At 35.0% G+C, this 15639-nt stretch overlaps 1 protein-coding gene and 1 pseudogene across 6 annotated transcripts in view; both read left to right on the top strand.

The window, feature by feature from the left end:
- Pds5b (PDS5 cohesin associated factor B) overlaps positions 1-15639 on the top strand; it is a 181936-nt gene that overhangs the window by 75620 nt on the left and 90677 nt on the right. For all 6 annotated transcript variants that reach the window (XM_042685334.1, XM_042685333.1, XM_042685335.1 and 3 more), the window contains exons 11-14: positions 5554-5699; positions 6020-6171; positions 8119-8232; positions 15126-15207. In XM_042685334.1, the coding sequence (XP_042541268.1) occupies positions 5554-5699; positions 6020-6171; positions 8119-8232; positions 15126-15207 (494 nt within the window). The remainder of the gene's footprint in view (positions 1-5553; positions 5700-6019; positions 6172-8118; positions 8233-15125; positions 15208-15639) is intronic.
- LOC122112921 lies at positions 13899-14003 on the top strand (annotated as a pseudogene).

The raw sequence follows: 15639 nt of genomic DNA on the forward strand, positions 1-15639 counted from the left end.
TGGGATGGCTGTGTCATAGGGAAGTTCTATGTTTAGTTTTTTGAGGAGTCTCTAGACTGCTGTTCAGAGTATTTACACTAATTTACATTCCCACCAGCAGTGCAATAGGATTTTCCCCTATTCCCATTTTCCCCACATTCCTGCCAGTGTATGCTGTAGGTTGAATTCTTTTGTTGGCGATGAAACTGGGGTAAGATGGAATCTGAGTAGTTTTGATTTGTATTTTCTTTATGGCCAGAATGTTGAGCATTTTCTCATGTGTTTATTGGCCATTCTTCTTCTGAAAAGTCTCTGTTTAACTCCTTTGCCTATTTATTGGATGGTTTATTAGTTTCTTGGGGACGTTAATTTTTTTGTACAATAGAATCAGGTTTTAATTATTTTGGAATTTTCTTATTAATATTTATTTATTAATTTTGGTCATGGGGCTTAAACTCTGGGCCTGGGTGCTGCCCCTCAGCTCTTCAGCTCAAGGCTAGCGCTCTACCACTTGAACTACAGTGCCACTTCAGGTTTTCTGAGTGGTTTATTGGAGATAAGAAACTCATACGGACTTTCCTGTCCGGGCTGGCTTTGAACCGAGATCCTCAGATCTCAGCCTCCTGAGTAGCTAGGATTAAAGGCATGAGCCACCAGCGCCCGGCTAAAATTTTTTTTACTATAAAGATACTGTATGGAGGGGTTACAGTTACATAAAAGTAAGGTGTAATGAGTACATTTCCTAATGAGCATTGTTACCCTCTCTTTTGTTTTTCCCCTTCTATCCCTTCCCTCCCATCTCTTCAACTCCTCCCACACCTCAAGTTGTAAAGTTCATTTTCAACATAGTGTCTTGTATATCTCATTGTTATAGTGGGTAAGCTTGTATCCTTGTTTCAGCATTCTGTCATTTCCCTTTCCCTCCCCAAATTAGAAAAATGTGTATACAAGATTCAGGGCACTAGAATCGAATCCAGTGAAAAGAGGGGTTATACCATAGGGGGAAGAACATACAAAAGAAACAACAACAACAACAAAAAATCACATATTACATTAAAAACAACAGCAACAAAGAAAAAAACCCTTGTGCCCTTTGCTTAGCAATCATTGTATATGGTCATATGTATGTACATAGCTTTTGACCTTTTCTGCTTGTCTAGTAAGATAATCCTAGATGTATACTAGTTATTGCAAATAAGGGAAACTATGAGACCTGTGTTTCTTGGGTGGGTCTGGCTTACTTCATGTATTATTTTCTAAGTCTTTCCATTTCCTAACAAATGGGGCAGTGTCATTCTTTCTGATAGAGGCATAGAATGCCACTGTCTCTCTCTCTCTCTCTCTCTCTCTCTCACATTTTCTTGATCCATTCATTTACTGAGGGACATCTTAGCTAGGGTGAATAATGCTGCACTAAACATAGTTGTTCTGGTAGCATTAGTATGGCTTTGTTTGTGATCATTTGTGTAAATGGCCAGAAGTGGTATTGCTGGGTCATAGGGGAGCTCTATGTGGGGGATATTCATTTATTTTAGATATTAGGGCCTTGTCAAGTATACAGCTGGTAAAGATCTTCTCCCAGTCTGTTGGCTGTCTTTCTAGTTTAGTAATTATGCTTTGCTGGGCAGAAACTTCTTATTGTGATATAATCCCATTTGTCAAGTCTCACTTTTTTTTTTTGCTGTGCCCCTGGGACTCTTTTCAAAAAGTTCATACCTATGCCTATAAGTTCTAATGTTTCTCCTACTCCCATCTTGGAGTAGTTTCAGAGTTCAGATTTGAGGCTTAGGTTGAGGTCTTTGAGTTTATATTGATTTGGCTGTTTTTCTTGCTCTCAGTTGGTATTTGAACCATGATTCTAGTTTAGTATGACAGCTCACACTTGAGCCATGACTCCAGTTTATCTTGTTGCTAGTTAATTGTAGATGGAGTCTTAAACTTTTCTGCTTAAGCTGGTCTTTTCTTTTATATAAACATAAAAATTTTGAGTATGTTTTTCCGTAGTCAGACACTAATACCGGATTTACACTGGCTAAATAATAAATGAAAATAATATATGCTGGGTTTTATTTTTCCTAGACATCTAAAATACACTGTAGATATGAATAATTTTACCAGTAACCTTTTTAGTCCTTATCATAGATTTGAATATTTCACTTGGAGGCAGTGTATAGTCTCAGTTTTTATGACATCTTTATGTTATTATTTTGTAGCTTTTGCCTTCTTTGTGGTTGGCTGGAATGAAGTCCAGGAGTCTTCCTACTGTTCATGCAAATTTCCAACTACTTTTTTTTTTAAATTGTGAAAATACTGTACAGAGGGGTTACAATTACATGGGCAAGATAATGAGTACATTTCTTATCAAGCATTGTAGCCTCCTCCTTTGTTTCCCCTTCCCATCCCTTCCCATCCTCCCCCACCACCCCCCCAATCCTCCCCGCTCCTCCCCCACCAAAGTTGTAAAGTTCGTTTTCGACATAACGACTTGTACATCTCGTTGGAATAAACTACTTTTATCTGTAGTCTTCATCTCTCCTTTCTCTTGGTACCTGAAATTTCTAAACATTTTTCTGAGTTCTCTGAAAGTAAGCTTTCCTGTTGTTTTCTTTTTTATTTAGACTTCAGCTTTTCCCTTTGTCCTTAACATGTCCTGTCTCTAACAACTAAAATTTGTTGACACATCTCTTTTGCTATGATTTCTTGTTGTTTTCTTTTTTGGGCAAATTGGGATTTGACTCAAGGCCTGCTCAGCATGTGTTTTACCACCTGAGCCATACCTCAGCTCTTTTTTGGCTTTTATTATTCTTCATCTAGGGTTTCCTGTTTTTACTTGAGGCTGCTCTTGGGTGATGTTCACTGATATTACTGTTGTCTGCCATCCCATCCAGTTTGTTGATTGAAATAGGGTCTGCTAACTCTGCCTGAACTAGCCTTGGCACTGTGATTCTCTCGATCCCCATCTTCTGAGTAGCTGAGATTATAGACATGAGCCTGTAAAACAATATTTTACGTGGGGTATAGTGGTACCCTGCTACTTGGAAGGCATAAATTAGAGCATAGAGTTTGAGTGTCCCAAGAACTAGAAAAGCCTACCATGAGCTGGGCCCTTTATTGAAAACAAAACATAACTCTTCCTCCCCTCCCCCCCTTCAAAACTTAAAAAAAAAATCAGATTTTTCCTGTGTGAGTAGAAATAAATGTGTCTGTCACACACACACACACGCACACACACACACACACACACAAACACACACAGTCTTTTATTATTGACCTTGTTGTTTATGAGATTTATTCTCAGTCTTCCAACCAAATTTTGAAGGACATAGGTTCAACATTTTTGAAGAGTATTGATAAGATGCTTTGTTAAATGAACCATTGAGAAGTTGTTTATTTTCTGTTATCTCTTCCTGTCACGGCTGCTGTTAGTGAACTAATAGCTTTTGTGTATTTGTGTTTAACATGAATGAGTGGTTTATTGTTGGATGTCTCTTTTTTTTTTCTTTTCCTGTGACACATAAAATAATGTGTTGCTTGTGAAATATGAAGTATAGAACTGTATTTATCTTGGAGAGGAGATGAGCTTGATCAAATTAACATGCTTCATTTGAGATGACAGCACTAAAAATTACTTACTGGGTAAGATAACTGATGACATTAGCATTTCTTGAGTAGTTTTGTTGCTGTTTTTCTTTATAAGCACTTTCTCCCTATTAGAATAGCTCATGTTAGTATAAAACACTGAAAGTAGAGAGATTTAAGGTACAGTTACTGGTCTTCTCTGTCTTTGGAATATAGTTGTGTAGTGTTAATTTTTAGAGAATTAACATTCAACATTAGTGGATAAGCATGGCTATTTTTATTAATCTAAATCCAGGCAACCAAAATTTTATTCTTACTGGTCTCCAAATAAAAATAGATGACTAGTATCTTGGTTTTTTTATTAATATTTTTTTATTGTGGAAAAATACCATAGAGGACTTACAATTACATGAGCAAGGTGTAACAAGTACATTTCTTATCAAAGATTGTTGTCTCCCCCTTTGTTTCTCCTTACCATCCCTACCCTCCAAGCTCCCCTACCCCGCACACTAGTATCTTGTTAAATTCATGTTTATTGTAGGCACTTTCTTAAATCTCATTCCTAAAGTGTGTTAGTTTTGCTTCATCTTAGTCATTGCAGGTGTGAATTCCATGCTTTTCATTTTTTTTAAATTTAATTTAATTTTATTTGTGAACATACTGTACAGAGGGATTACAATTACATGGGCAGGATAATGCTTACATTTCTTACCAAGCATTGCAGCCTCCTCCTTTGGTTTACCCTTCACATCCCTTCCCAGCCTCCCCCCTCCCGCCCAATCCCAATCCTTCTCCTTCCCCCCCCCCCCCCCCCCCCCCCCCCCACACACACACATACTGACGTTGTAAAGCTCGTTTTGGACATGACAACTTGTACTTCTCATTGTTGCAACAGGTCCACCTGTATCCTTAAACAACTGGTTTTTCCCCATCTCCTCCACAAGTTATACTGACATCAAATATAGTGAAAGCAGGGGTTATACTGTGGGGGAGGGACATACAAAGCAACAAAGAGATAATCTTATAAATGCGTTAGAAACACATGCATGAAAGAAAAAAACATTAAAATACATATCTAAGGGTTCATTTTCCTGACATCACATTATCTGACCTTTTCCGCTTGACTCATACATCTACTAGATATTGCAAATAAGGGAAACCATGGGACCTATGTTTCTCTGGGCCTGGCTTACTTCACTTAATATAATTTTTTCCAAGTTTTTCCATTTCCTAACAAATGGGGCAATGTCATTCTTTCTGATGGAGGCATAGAATTCCATTGTGTATATATACCACATTTTCTTGATCCATTCATCTACTGAGGGGCATCTGGGTTGGTTCCCATGCTTTTCATTTTAAGAACATGTTCTGCCGATCAATTTTAATTGTCTTTTCTTTCTTCTGTCTTTATTTTGTCCTTTTTTAGTTCACTTAGTAGATTGTCTTACCATCTTCCTTATTCTTTTTCTTGGCAGCTAGTATTCCTTTGATTATTTTGAAATAAGATCTCACTTTGTGACCAAAACACCCTGGGCTGACATCCTCCTCTTGCTTCCCAATAGGGGCTAACAGGTATATTGCTATTGTGCCCAGCTATTGGTTAAGATTGAGTTTTAGGAACTTTTGTGTCTGAGCTGGTATCAAACTGCCATCTCTCAATCTCTACCTCCCAGATACCTAGGATTGCAGATTTGAGCTACTGTAGCCAGCAAAAAATGAAATGTTAAATTGTTGATACAACTCTTTATTTATATGACTCAGTTAATTTGGTTAGAAACTACCTAATTAACTTCTACCCTAATAAGTCCTGAGTTTTTAGTGAAGGACTGGCAGTCCTCTTTTCTCTTTTTCCTGGCTCATAATTTTCTTGAAATGTTGAATATTTTACTGAGGTTTTGAGTTTGCAGTGGTTTATTTTCAAAGATGTGTGTAATCTTTTAAAGCATTTTAATTATTAAAGTTTCCATTTTAATCAAAGAAAAGCTTCTCTTTCAGAGTATCTTAAAGTGAGGTCACATGACCCCGAGGAAGCTATTAGACATGATGTGATTGTGTCCATAGTTACAGCTGCTAAAAAGGATATTCTTCTCGTCAATGATCATTTACTGAATTTTGTGAGAGAACGAACGTTAGACAAACGGGTAAGAAGGAATAAGTAGTTATTAGAATTGCTACTAGGGCTTTAATTTCATACTGGAAGCTCAATGGAATTTCACTTGAAATACTGAATTTTTCTCTATATAGTAATTATATATTGGTATTCAATATCTTAGAATTAAAGAAGATAATATGGTATAAAATGAGGGTAAATGAAAAACTGCATTTATGTAATGAAGTGTTTTTACCTTATAGGGAAGGGTTTTATCTGTTGTATTAAGTGAAATGAAAATCTAGAGTACTAATCTACTGAATTTATGTAATGAAAGCGTATTACATTATAAATGGAACTTTTTGTTTTAAGTGGAGAGTGCGTAAAGAGGCCATGATGGGACTTGCCCAAATATATAAGAAGTATGCTTTACAATCAGCAGCTGGAAAAGATGCTGCAAAACAGATATCATGGATCAAGGACAAATTGCTACACATATATTATCAAAATAGTATTGATGATCGGTAAGTTAAGGAATATATATATATACATATATATATGTATATATTTGAATGATATTTGGTGATTTGGATATAACTTCTTGATCTGTTATTTTGTACAACTATTTTCTTTATAATTTCAGACTACCCCTTAGTTTTTAATACAGAGTAAATGGGACCAGTAATTGTTTTTATCTAAGGACATAAATGAAGCAGTAATGTATATGTAACATTAAGGATGCTACATATACATTTTTTTTTCTTGTCAGTTCTGGGGCTTGAAGTGGTACAGCTTTTATATTAATTTGAACAGAATATATATTTGACAGAATAGTATTTAAAAGTAGAAATTAAATGGTTGTAACTTTAATTTTGTTTCATTACCTTTTTCAAATACAATTAAAATAAACTTTAGATTTTAGATAGCTGAAATGAAAACAGTCCCTTTCAAGGCTAAAAGCAGGTTATAAATTTATATAAAAATACATTATTTAGCTGGGTGCTGATGGCTCACACCTATAATCTCAGCCGCTCAGGAGGCTAAGATCTGAGGAGCACAGTGCAAAACCAGCCTAGGCAGACAAATCTGTGAGACATTTTTTTTCCTCCATCCCCTGTGTGAGACTCTTACCTCATTAATCAGCAGTGTCAGAACTGGAGGTGTGGCTGAAGTAGTAGAGCTCTAGCCTTGAGTAAAAAAGCATTGAATCATGAGGCCCTGAATTTAAGTCTCAATATTGGCACAAAACAAAGAATAACAACAAAAATCCCCTCCCCCACAATATTTAAAGATAAATCTTGTATTGATGATATCCATTTGGTTGTTAATAGAGACCCCAAGCTATTTACAATTGATTTATTTGACAAATTAGTGGGATCTATATGGTTATGTCTGTGGCAGGTCAGAATGAGGAAAGAAGCTGTAGATTGCATTAACATTTTAAAGATGGATAGAAACAATATTTAGGATTAGCATTAAGAAACTTTTAGTTATTTTTTAAAAATCATTTTGTATAACAAGTCTATTGTCAGACTTCTTTCCTTTTTTTTTGGCCATTCTTGGGGCTTGAACTCAGGGCCTAGGCTTGCCCCTGAGCTTCTTTTGCTCAAGGCTAGTGCTCTCACTTGAGGCATAGCACCACTTCCAGCCTTTTCTGTTTATGTGTATTAAGGAATTGAACCTAGTGCTTCATGCATGCTAGGCAAGCCACTTTACCACTAAGCCACATTCCCAGCCCAAGACTTCTTGAATATGTATTCTTGAATATATATATTCATCATCAGTACAGAAAGATTTGACTTAATAATTTCCTAGGACTTTTTATTTTATTTTGGAGATAGTGTCTCCTTCTTCTTCTAGGTCCCTTTGGAAGCAGTACTGGCAATGACAGTGATTTATTGTCCTACCTGGTTTGGGGAAGCAGGTCATGCTTCTAGTGAAGGAAATAAAAGAGGAAGGATTTCTTAGACATTTTAACTATGTCTTTATTCATGTTGGGTAATTATGATAGTTCATAGTGCATCTATTTTTCTTAATAAGAGGTACTAGCTTTTGAACTCAGAGCCTCACATTTGCTAAGCATGTGCTCTACCATGGAACCACACTTGAGCTCACATGTTGATTACTAAAAAAACTGTAAAGAACTTAACTTTTCTTTGTAAACTTTAATGTACAGAAACATAGTATTTTGTGCTTGGAGTGACTTGGTATGTTTTTTTATTAAACAGCTAGGAAATTGAGTCCTTGATGCACAGCTTGACCAAGTTTATGATGCCATAGTTACCGTGCTTAGATATAGGGCTATTACTGTGTCCTTTTCCTGGACTCTTGCACAGAAAGAGTTGATTTGGCAATTCTACCGTCACTCAGGAGGGCTCATAAAGTGTTTTTTTTTAAAACCATATTTTGGAATTTTGTCTGCAAATGTGGTACATTTAATCAATATGTTGCCTTCTCTGTTCTTTCTATAGATTACTTGTTGAACGGATCTTTGCTCAATACATGGTTCCCCACAATTTGGAAACTACAGAACGGATGAAGTGCTTATATTACTTGTATGCCACATTGGATTTAAATGCTGTGAAGTATGTGTCAATTGTCAAATTTTTCTTTTGATCTTTTTCAGTACATTGGATTTTACAGAAAAACCATGGATACCTTTATATTATAAACGTGTAAACTATGTAATGTAAATGCTGTTGAAAGGGCCAAGACACAATAAACAACTTGACTTTATTTATGCTGTCAATAATATTAGGATAAATAAAAACAATCAAAAACTAGATAGAGGTAATTAATGAGAAATTGAAGGATTTGATTTACCAAGTAATTTTTTTTACCAAGTAATATGATATACATTTCATTTAACATGTTAAAAAAAATCTCTTATAAAATACTAAGTTAGTCTCATATGGTCCTGGTTTATATTATGGTGTAGGCAGTAGCATAAAAATTTTTGAGCTACATAGCCTCAGCACAGTGTTACATTTTATCATAAGGGAAAGCTACAAAAATATATTTTTATTGCAATATTTGATTTTTATTTGTTATAAATTCATAAAACGTTATCTAATTTAAATGCATCCTAGAATGATTGGTTTGTCATAATTAGTTGATGGCCTCTTAAGTTGAAAAAATATATATATACATGGTATATTTCTCCTATTTAAAACTCAAGTTTGTTGGAAATCATGGTAAATCTGACCATCTTGACTCATATATATTCATGATTAAAAGTCACATTTAAGCAAAACTTGAGAACTGGCAAAAAATGACTAAGGAATATTTTGGTTAAAAAGGAAATGAAATCCACAAAGAGAGAGTATGGAAGAAGTAGCAAAAATTTTAAACACTTTTGCATATCTAGATAAATAGAGTTTATAAAAACAGTTAATACTAGAAAGTTTTCTTTGCCAACAAAGTGGGTGTGGATTTAAAATTTGGCATCATTTTGGCTGATAACTTTAACCAGTATACTGGGACCGTATGTGAGCTCTGTAAGTGTCCATATCACCTCCATGCTTAGAGTCTGCAAGAGGGACTAAGACCTTTGTCCACTGCCCACTGTTCTAATTGTGTGGTGCCATCCCATTGTGAAAAATTTTTACTACTAGGTGTACTCTCTTAAATAACAACATGTAAGAAAATAGGTAAGTAATAAGCATTAAGTATTCTAAATAATTTTGGTTATATAAAAATCTGGGTAGACTTATCAGCCATTTCAGATATGTATGTTGAAAATTATACTCCTAAAAGAATACAATTAACATATAAAGGTCCAAATCTAGGGGATGAAAAAAGGTCAATGGAAAACTAATTAATTAATTAATTAATTAATTGCCAGTTCTGGGGCTTGAATGTAGGGCGTGGGTGCTTTTCCTGATCTCCCCCCACCTCAACCCTGCCCCCCCCAAGGGTAGTGCTCTACCATTTGAGCAATAGCTCCACTTCCAGGGATTTTGATACTTAATTGGAGATAAAAGTGTCTTCGACTTTCCTGCTCAGGTTGGCTTTGAACTGTGATCCTCGCATCCCAGCCTTCTGAGTAGATAAGATTCCAGGTATGAGCCACTGGTGCCTGGCAAATAAACGAAAACTTGTTTTTGTTTTTGTTTTTTTCCTCTCTCTTTTTGATTGTGGAGCTTGAACTCAGTCTGACCACTGTCCCTGAGCTTTTTAAATCAAGACTAGTGCCCTATTACTTTCATCCACAGCTCAACTTATGGTTTTCTGGTAGTTAATTGGAGGTAAGGGGCTCACAGACTTTTCCTGCCCAGGCTGGCTTTGAACTGTCATTCTCAGGTCTTAGCCTTCTAACTAGCTAGTAATACAGGTGTTGAGCCAGCAGCACTGGGCAAATTAATGGAAACTTTTACTAGAAATAGAAAAGAAAATAAGAAAAATAGTTATAAATTAACTGTAACACTATACATACAACATTAATCCTTATATTGTAAATATATTTGACTGGCTTTAAAAGGAACACACTAATTTACAAGATACATTTTGAAAAATGACACTTATGAATTGAAAGTAAACTTAAGTTTGGACTAATACATACAGATTTTAATTCTATAAAAATGGTTTGTGAAAAAATGGGTTTTTGTCTATTTTAAGATAAACTCTTGGGGCTGGGAAGGTAGTTCAGTGGTAGAGTGCTTGCCTTGCATTCATGATGCCCTGGATTCGATTGCTCAGCACCATGTAAGCAGAAAAAGCCAGAAGTGATGCTGTGGTTCAAGTGGTAGAGTGCTAGCCTTGAGTGCAAAGCTCAGGGACAGCTCTCAGGCCCAGAGTTACAGTCCCACAATGAACCCCCTCTCCCCCCCAAAAAAATGGTAAGATAAACTCAAGTGATTTTTTTTTTTCCCATTGTCACTAGTCACTGCCTTTTTGACAAACTTGTTTTGTTTTTTCCAAAATTTTAATAGAGATGTTTAAACTTTTGGAAAACGGCTTGTCAGTCAAACTTAATAATATGATTTAGATCAAAGTTTTTGTTTGCCTCGGGATAAAAAGGGACTCTGATAGGTTTAATTAATGATATTTCACAGAAATGGGTGAACTCAAAAATAAAAATTACCCTGGTATTTTTGCCATTTTTAATACTTAAGAGATCAAAACAATTTCATATCCATGAACACATGTTGCTCAGTGTGGTCCCTTTCAAACAATTTATAACACTGAAGACTAAGTCTAGAGAAATGTGTATTTTGAAGTACTGAGCCTACAACCTAGTACTTTGACAAACATTTATAATTTCTGAAACTTTACACTGTGATCTGTTTTCTCTAGAAGCCTTTATATTTTTATTATGTAACATTAAATATAACAAAATAATCACATGTGAATTATGAGATATCTGTGGTCTACCACCTAATCTGTGAACTCTTTGCCTTCTTCTGTCTTACTTCAATGACCTTTTAGTATGTTTTTCTTATCTACTATTAAATAATGTTACCATTATGTATATGCACGTGTATGTTTGCTTCCCTTAATAACAACATTTTTGCTTGATTTTCATGTTCATACAAATACTTATTTAGTCTGATTTTTTTCTTGTTATTGATTCATCTATCATTTTACATATAGTTGTAGATCACTCATGTCATTAGTGGTAGGCCATTAATCTATATATTTTATTTTAAACTTCAACGTATTATTTTTACATTTTTTATTTATTTTACTTATATGGTACTGAGGAATTGAACTCAGGGCTTCATGTATGCTAGGCAAGCACTTTCCACTAAGCCACATCTGCTCTCCAATCTATAATTTTCATTATTTATTTATGTTTTTGGCCTGAACTCTGGGCCTGGGCACTGTCCCTCAGCTCTTCAGCTCAAGGCTAATGCCCTACCACTTGAGCCACAGCACCACTTCTGTCTTTTTTCTGCTTATGTGGTGCTGAGGAATCAAACCCAAGGCCTCATGCATGAGAGGCAAGCACTCTACCACTGAGCCACCTTTCCAGCCCTGTTTCATTATTTTGACATTAGAAATTTAAGTCATTGTAGAGAATGGGCATTTATGTTATTTCTATTTCTGTTTTCATTTTAAGTAGTAGTACTATGATTATTTTATGGTTTAGTCCATATGTACAAAAGTTAATCTAAGGTATTAATAAAAATGGTTTCTTATATTGGGCTACATTTGAAAGATTAGAATAGTATTGACAACTAACTCTATTCTTTTTTTCCCCCCATAGGTTGTAGGGCTTGAACTCAGGGCCTGGGTGCTGTCCTTGAGCTTTTTTTTTGCTCACAGCTAGCACTCTACCATTTTGTCACAATGCCACTTCCAGTTTTCTGGTGGTAACTGGAGATAAGAGACTCCTGGACTTTTCTGCCAGGGCTGGCTTCAAACTGTGATCCTCAGATCTTAGTTCCTGAGTAGCCAGAATTACAGGCATGAGCCACTGGGGCCGGGATTAACTATTCTTAAAAGGTTCTCATTTACTTTGTCTGGAAAATATAGCCTGGGCATTAGGATATTTAGAAAAAATATGACCAAAGCCAGTGGTAGCTTTTTTAAAATTCAAATTTGTGGCATGATAAGAGGATTAGTTGTCTGTTTAAACTGTCAGATAACAAAAGATAGTATCCTGATTCTTCCCTAAAGTTTTCACATTTATTTGGTGGTATAACTGGAATTCTGACTATGATTAAGTAGATTTGTGTTTTCTTGTTGCAATTTATTGCTTGTTCTTGTATAATTTTTTTTAAAGAAGAAAAGTTACAAAATCATTAAGTAAGAACAAATGGGCTTGTTATTTAACAGTTGCATTAACATACATTAGATAACCGTCTCCTTAAATATGTTTTAATATAAATTCTTTGTGATGGTTACTTTTTGATTTCAGCTATAGTCATAGTAGGTTCAGTTTTTAATATTGCTTGAGATTTCATATGTAAATTAAGAAACGCCTGAATAATTTCCTCTCTTAAGTGAGGCAAGGCTCAAAATCTGGGTCTTTCAGAAATTTTAAGTAATAAATTATATTGAAGTGAGCATTGACTTTTGAATTCACATTGACTTTTGAATGCATAGATGATGTATGTTGCCTTAAATATGGTTATTTTAATTATAATTCTTGATGTTTCTATAATCATCTAATGAAATTGTAATTTTGCTCCGTATGTTTACATTCATAAGTTTTGCCTGTGAAACCTTTGGAACTTCTAATAGCTTTAAAGTAATAAGATATTGAAAATTTCAGTTGTGAAATGAAAATAACCCAATACTGTTGTTTTACTGGTACTATTTTTTTTTTTTTTTTTTTTTGGGTCTGGTCTTGGAGCCTGAACTCTGGGCTTGGGTGCTGTCCCTCAGCTCTTCAGCTCAAGGCTAGCGCTCTACCACTTGAGCCATAGTGCCACTTCCGTCTTTTTTCTTTTTGCTTATGTGGTGCTGAAGAATCGAACCCAGGGCCTCGAGCATGCAATGCAAGCGCTCTACCACTGAGCCACCTTCCCAGTCCTGGTACTATTTTTGAATGAGTACCGTAAAGACATGTAGGCTTACAAATTTTTTAAGAAGGCAATCTTCTTTAAAAAATTGAAAGGCATTTTTTTTTTTTTTTTGTTTAAGTGGGAATTTTTTTTTTTTTTTGGACATGACAACTTGTACTTCTCATTGTTGCAACAGGTCCACCTGTATCCTTAAACAACTGGTTTTTCCCCATCTCCTCCACAAGTTATACTGACATCAAATATAGTGAAAGTAGGGGTTATACTGTGGGGGAGGGACATACAAAGCAACAAAGAGATAATCTTATAAATGCATTAGAAACACATGCATGAAAGAAAAAAACATTAAATTACACATCTAAGTGAAAGGCATTTTTAAGACATTGTTAAAGGGTAGAATGGAAGTATTAATCCATACTCTTTTTCTCCTAAAAGAAACAAGGTTACTTCATGTTTCTGTATTTTTTTTTTTAATAGTTACCTATCCATGCTTCATAATGGTGTTGTAGTGAAGTTTACTAAAAATGTAGATAATTGAAAGTAAACTTAAGGAAAACATTTTTAAAAGATTTCCTTTAAAAATGAAAAAATGGGTGGTTCTGCCACTCAGTAATTTAATATATCAATATTAACTGTTCTCTGATATACTATATTTCTTGAGTACTTACATAATTTCTTTTTAGATTTAAATTTCTACACAACAGTACTACTAGGAAAAAAATCAGGATTTTTCCCTATGAAAAGAATATGCTATTCAAATAGCATAAATAACTTACTTTTTTTAGTTGTATGAAAGGAGAGGAGGTTAGCACTCCCCTTGACAAGGATGAAAGAGGCCTTTGGGCCTGACAACATGCCATACTTCATGGCATCTAACCTTCATTTTTAAGGGAGCCTTACTGCATTGTTGGTGGGACTGTAAACTTGTTCAACCACTTTGGAAAGCAGTATGGAGGTTCCTCAAAAGACTCCACATAGAGCTCCCCTGTGACCCAGCAATCTCATTTTTGGGCATTTACCCGAATGATCACAAACAAGACCATACTAAAGCTATAAGCAGAACTATGTTTATTGCTGCATTATTTACCATAGCTAAGATATGGAACCAACTCAGATGCCCCTCAGTAGATGGATGGATCAAGAAAATGTGGTGTATATACACAATGGAATTGTATGCCTCCATCAGAAAGAATGGTATTGCCCCATTTGTTAGGAAATGGAAAGACTTGGAAACAATTATATTAAGTGAAGTACACCAGGCCCAAAGAAACATAGGTCCCATGGTTTCCCTTATTTGCAATAACTAGTATATGTGTGAGATAAGCAGAAAAGGTCAGATAAGTTGACATTAGGTGAAATGAACCCCAAGATAAGGATTCAGTTTTTTTTTTCCTTTCTTGCGATTGTTTCTAACACATTTATAAGATGATTTCTTTATTGCTTTGTATGTCCCTCCCCCATGGTATAACCCCTGTTTTCACTGTATTTGATGTTGATATAATATGTGGAGGGGAAGGGAAAAAACAAATCGTTTAAATAGGGATACAGGTGGACCCATTGCAACAATGAGATATTCAAGTCGTTAGGTTGAAAAACGAACTTTACAAGTACGCTACCTATTTGGGAAAGCATTTCCTCCTTCTTTTATGACAATTTTTTAATGTCTTTTGTTGTACTTCATCTACTAACTGTAGGACCTTACTTCATCAGTTCTTTCTTATTTCTCAGGACATGATTTTCAGTTAAATCTTACTTCTTATTTACAAATAGGTTCCAGTTATTAGATACTATTACCTGCTTTCATACAAAACAAAATATAACCACAGTAAATCCCTGTTTGACTCCTGTTTTTTATTATCTGTTACATTGATCCCTTTCTTCCTCTGTACATTATTGGTTGCTTAGTCCCATGAATTTTACTACATCAGTGTAATTTTTATGTTAGAACTTTATTTTACAGGTATGTAGTTGAAAGAATTTATAATCTTTTTTTATGTTATGTTTTTCAGAGCATTGAATGAAATGTGGAAATGTCAAAATCTGCTTCGACATCAAGTAAAGGATTTGCTTGACTTAATTAAGCAACCCAAAGTAAGTTGAATTTCAAAGAAAAATTTTCTTTCTTTTCTTATCTTTTTTTTTTTTTGTCAGTTGTGGGGCTTGAACTCTGGGCCTAGGCACTGGCCCTCAGCTCTTCATCTCAAGGCTAGCGCTCTACCACTTGAGCCACAGCGCCACTTCCGAAGAAAAATTTTCTTTGGATGTTAAATTTTATAAAATACATGGATCTTTGCTTATATATACACAATTTTAACATTGCTGCTTTGAGTTAATTCTGTGGAAAAGTTCTGATGTAGGGTTCCTGACAAAGACACTAGAAAATTGAAGAAATTTTATTGTATAGAACATTTACTATTTACTATAAATATTTACTATAATTGCAAAAAGTACTTCCCAACAGGAAAGAGAATTTGTTTTTTCATGCTCAAAATTAAGGCTTTTGGCAGCTGAAATAAAGAAATA

The sequence above is a fragment of the Dipodomys spectabilis genome, unplaced genomic scaffold, assembly GCF_019054845.1.
Source record: "Dipodomys spectabilis isolate Male_0828 unplaced genomic scaffold, ASM1905484v1 ptg000095l, whole genome shotgun sequence".
Classification (NCBI taxonomy): domain Eukaryota; kingdom Metazoa; phylum Chordata; class Mammalia; order Rodentia; family Heteromyidae; genus Dipodomys; species Dipodomys spectabilis.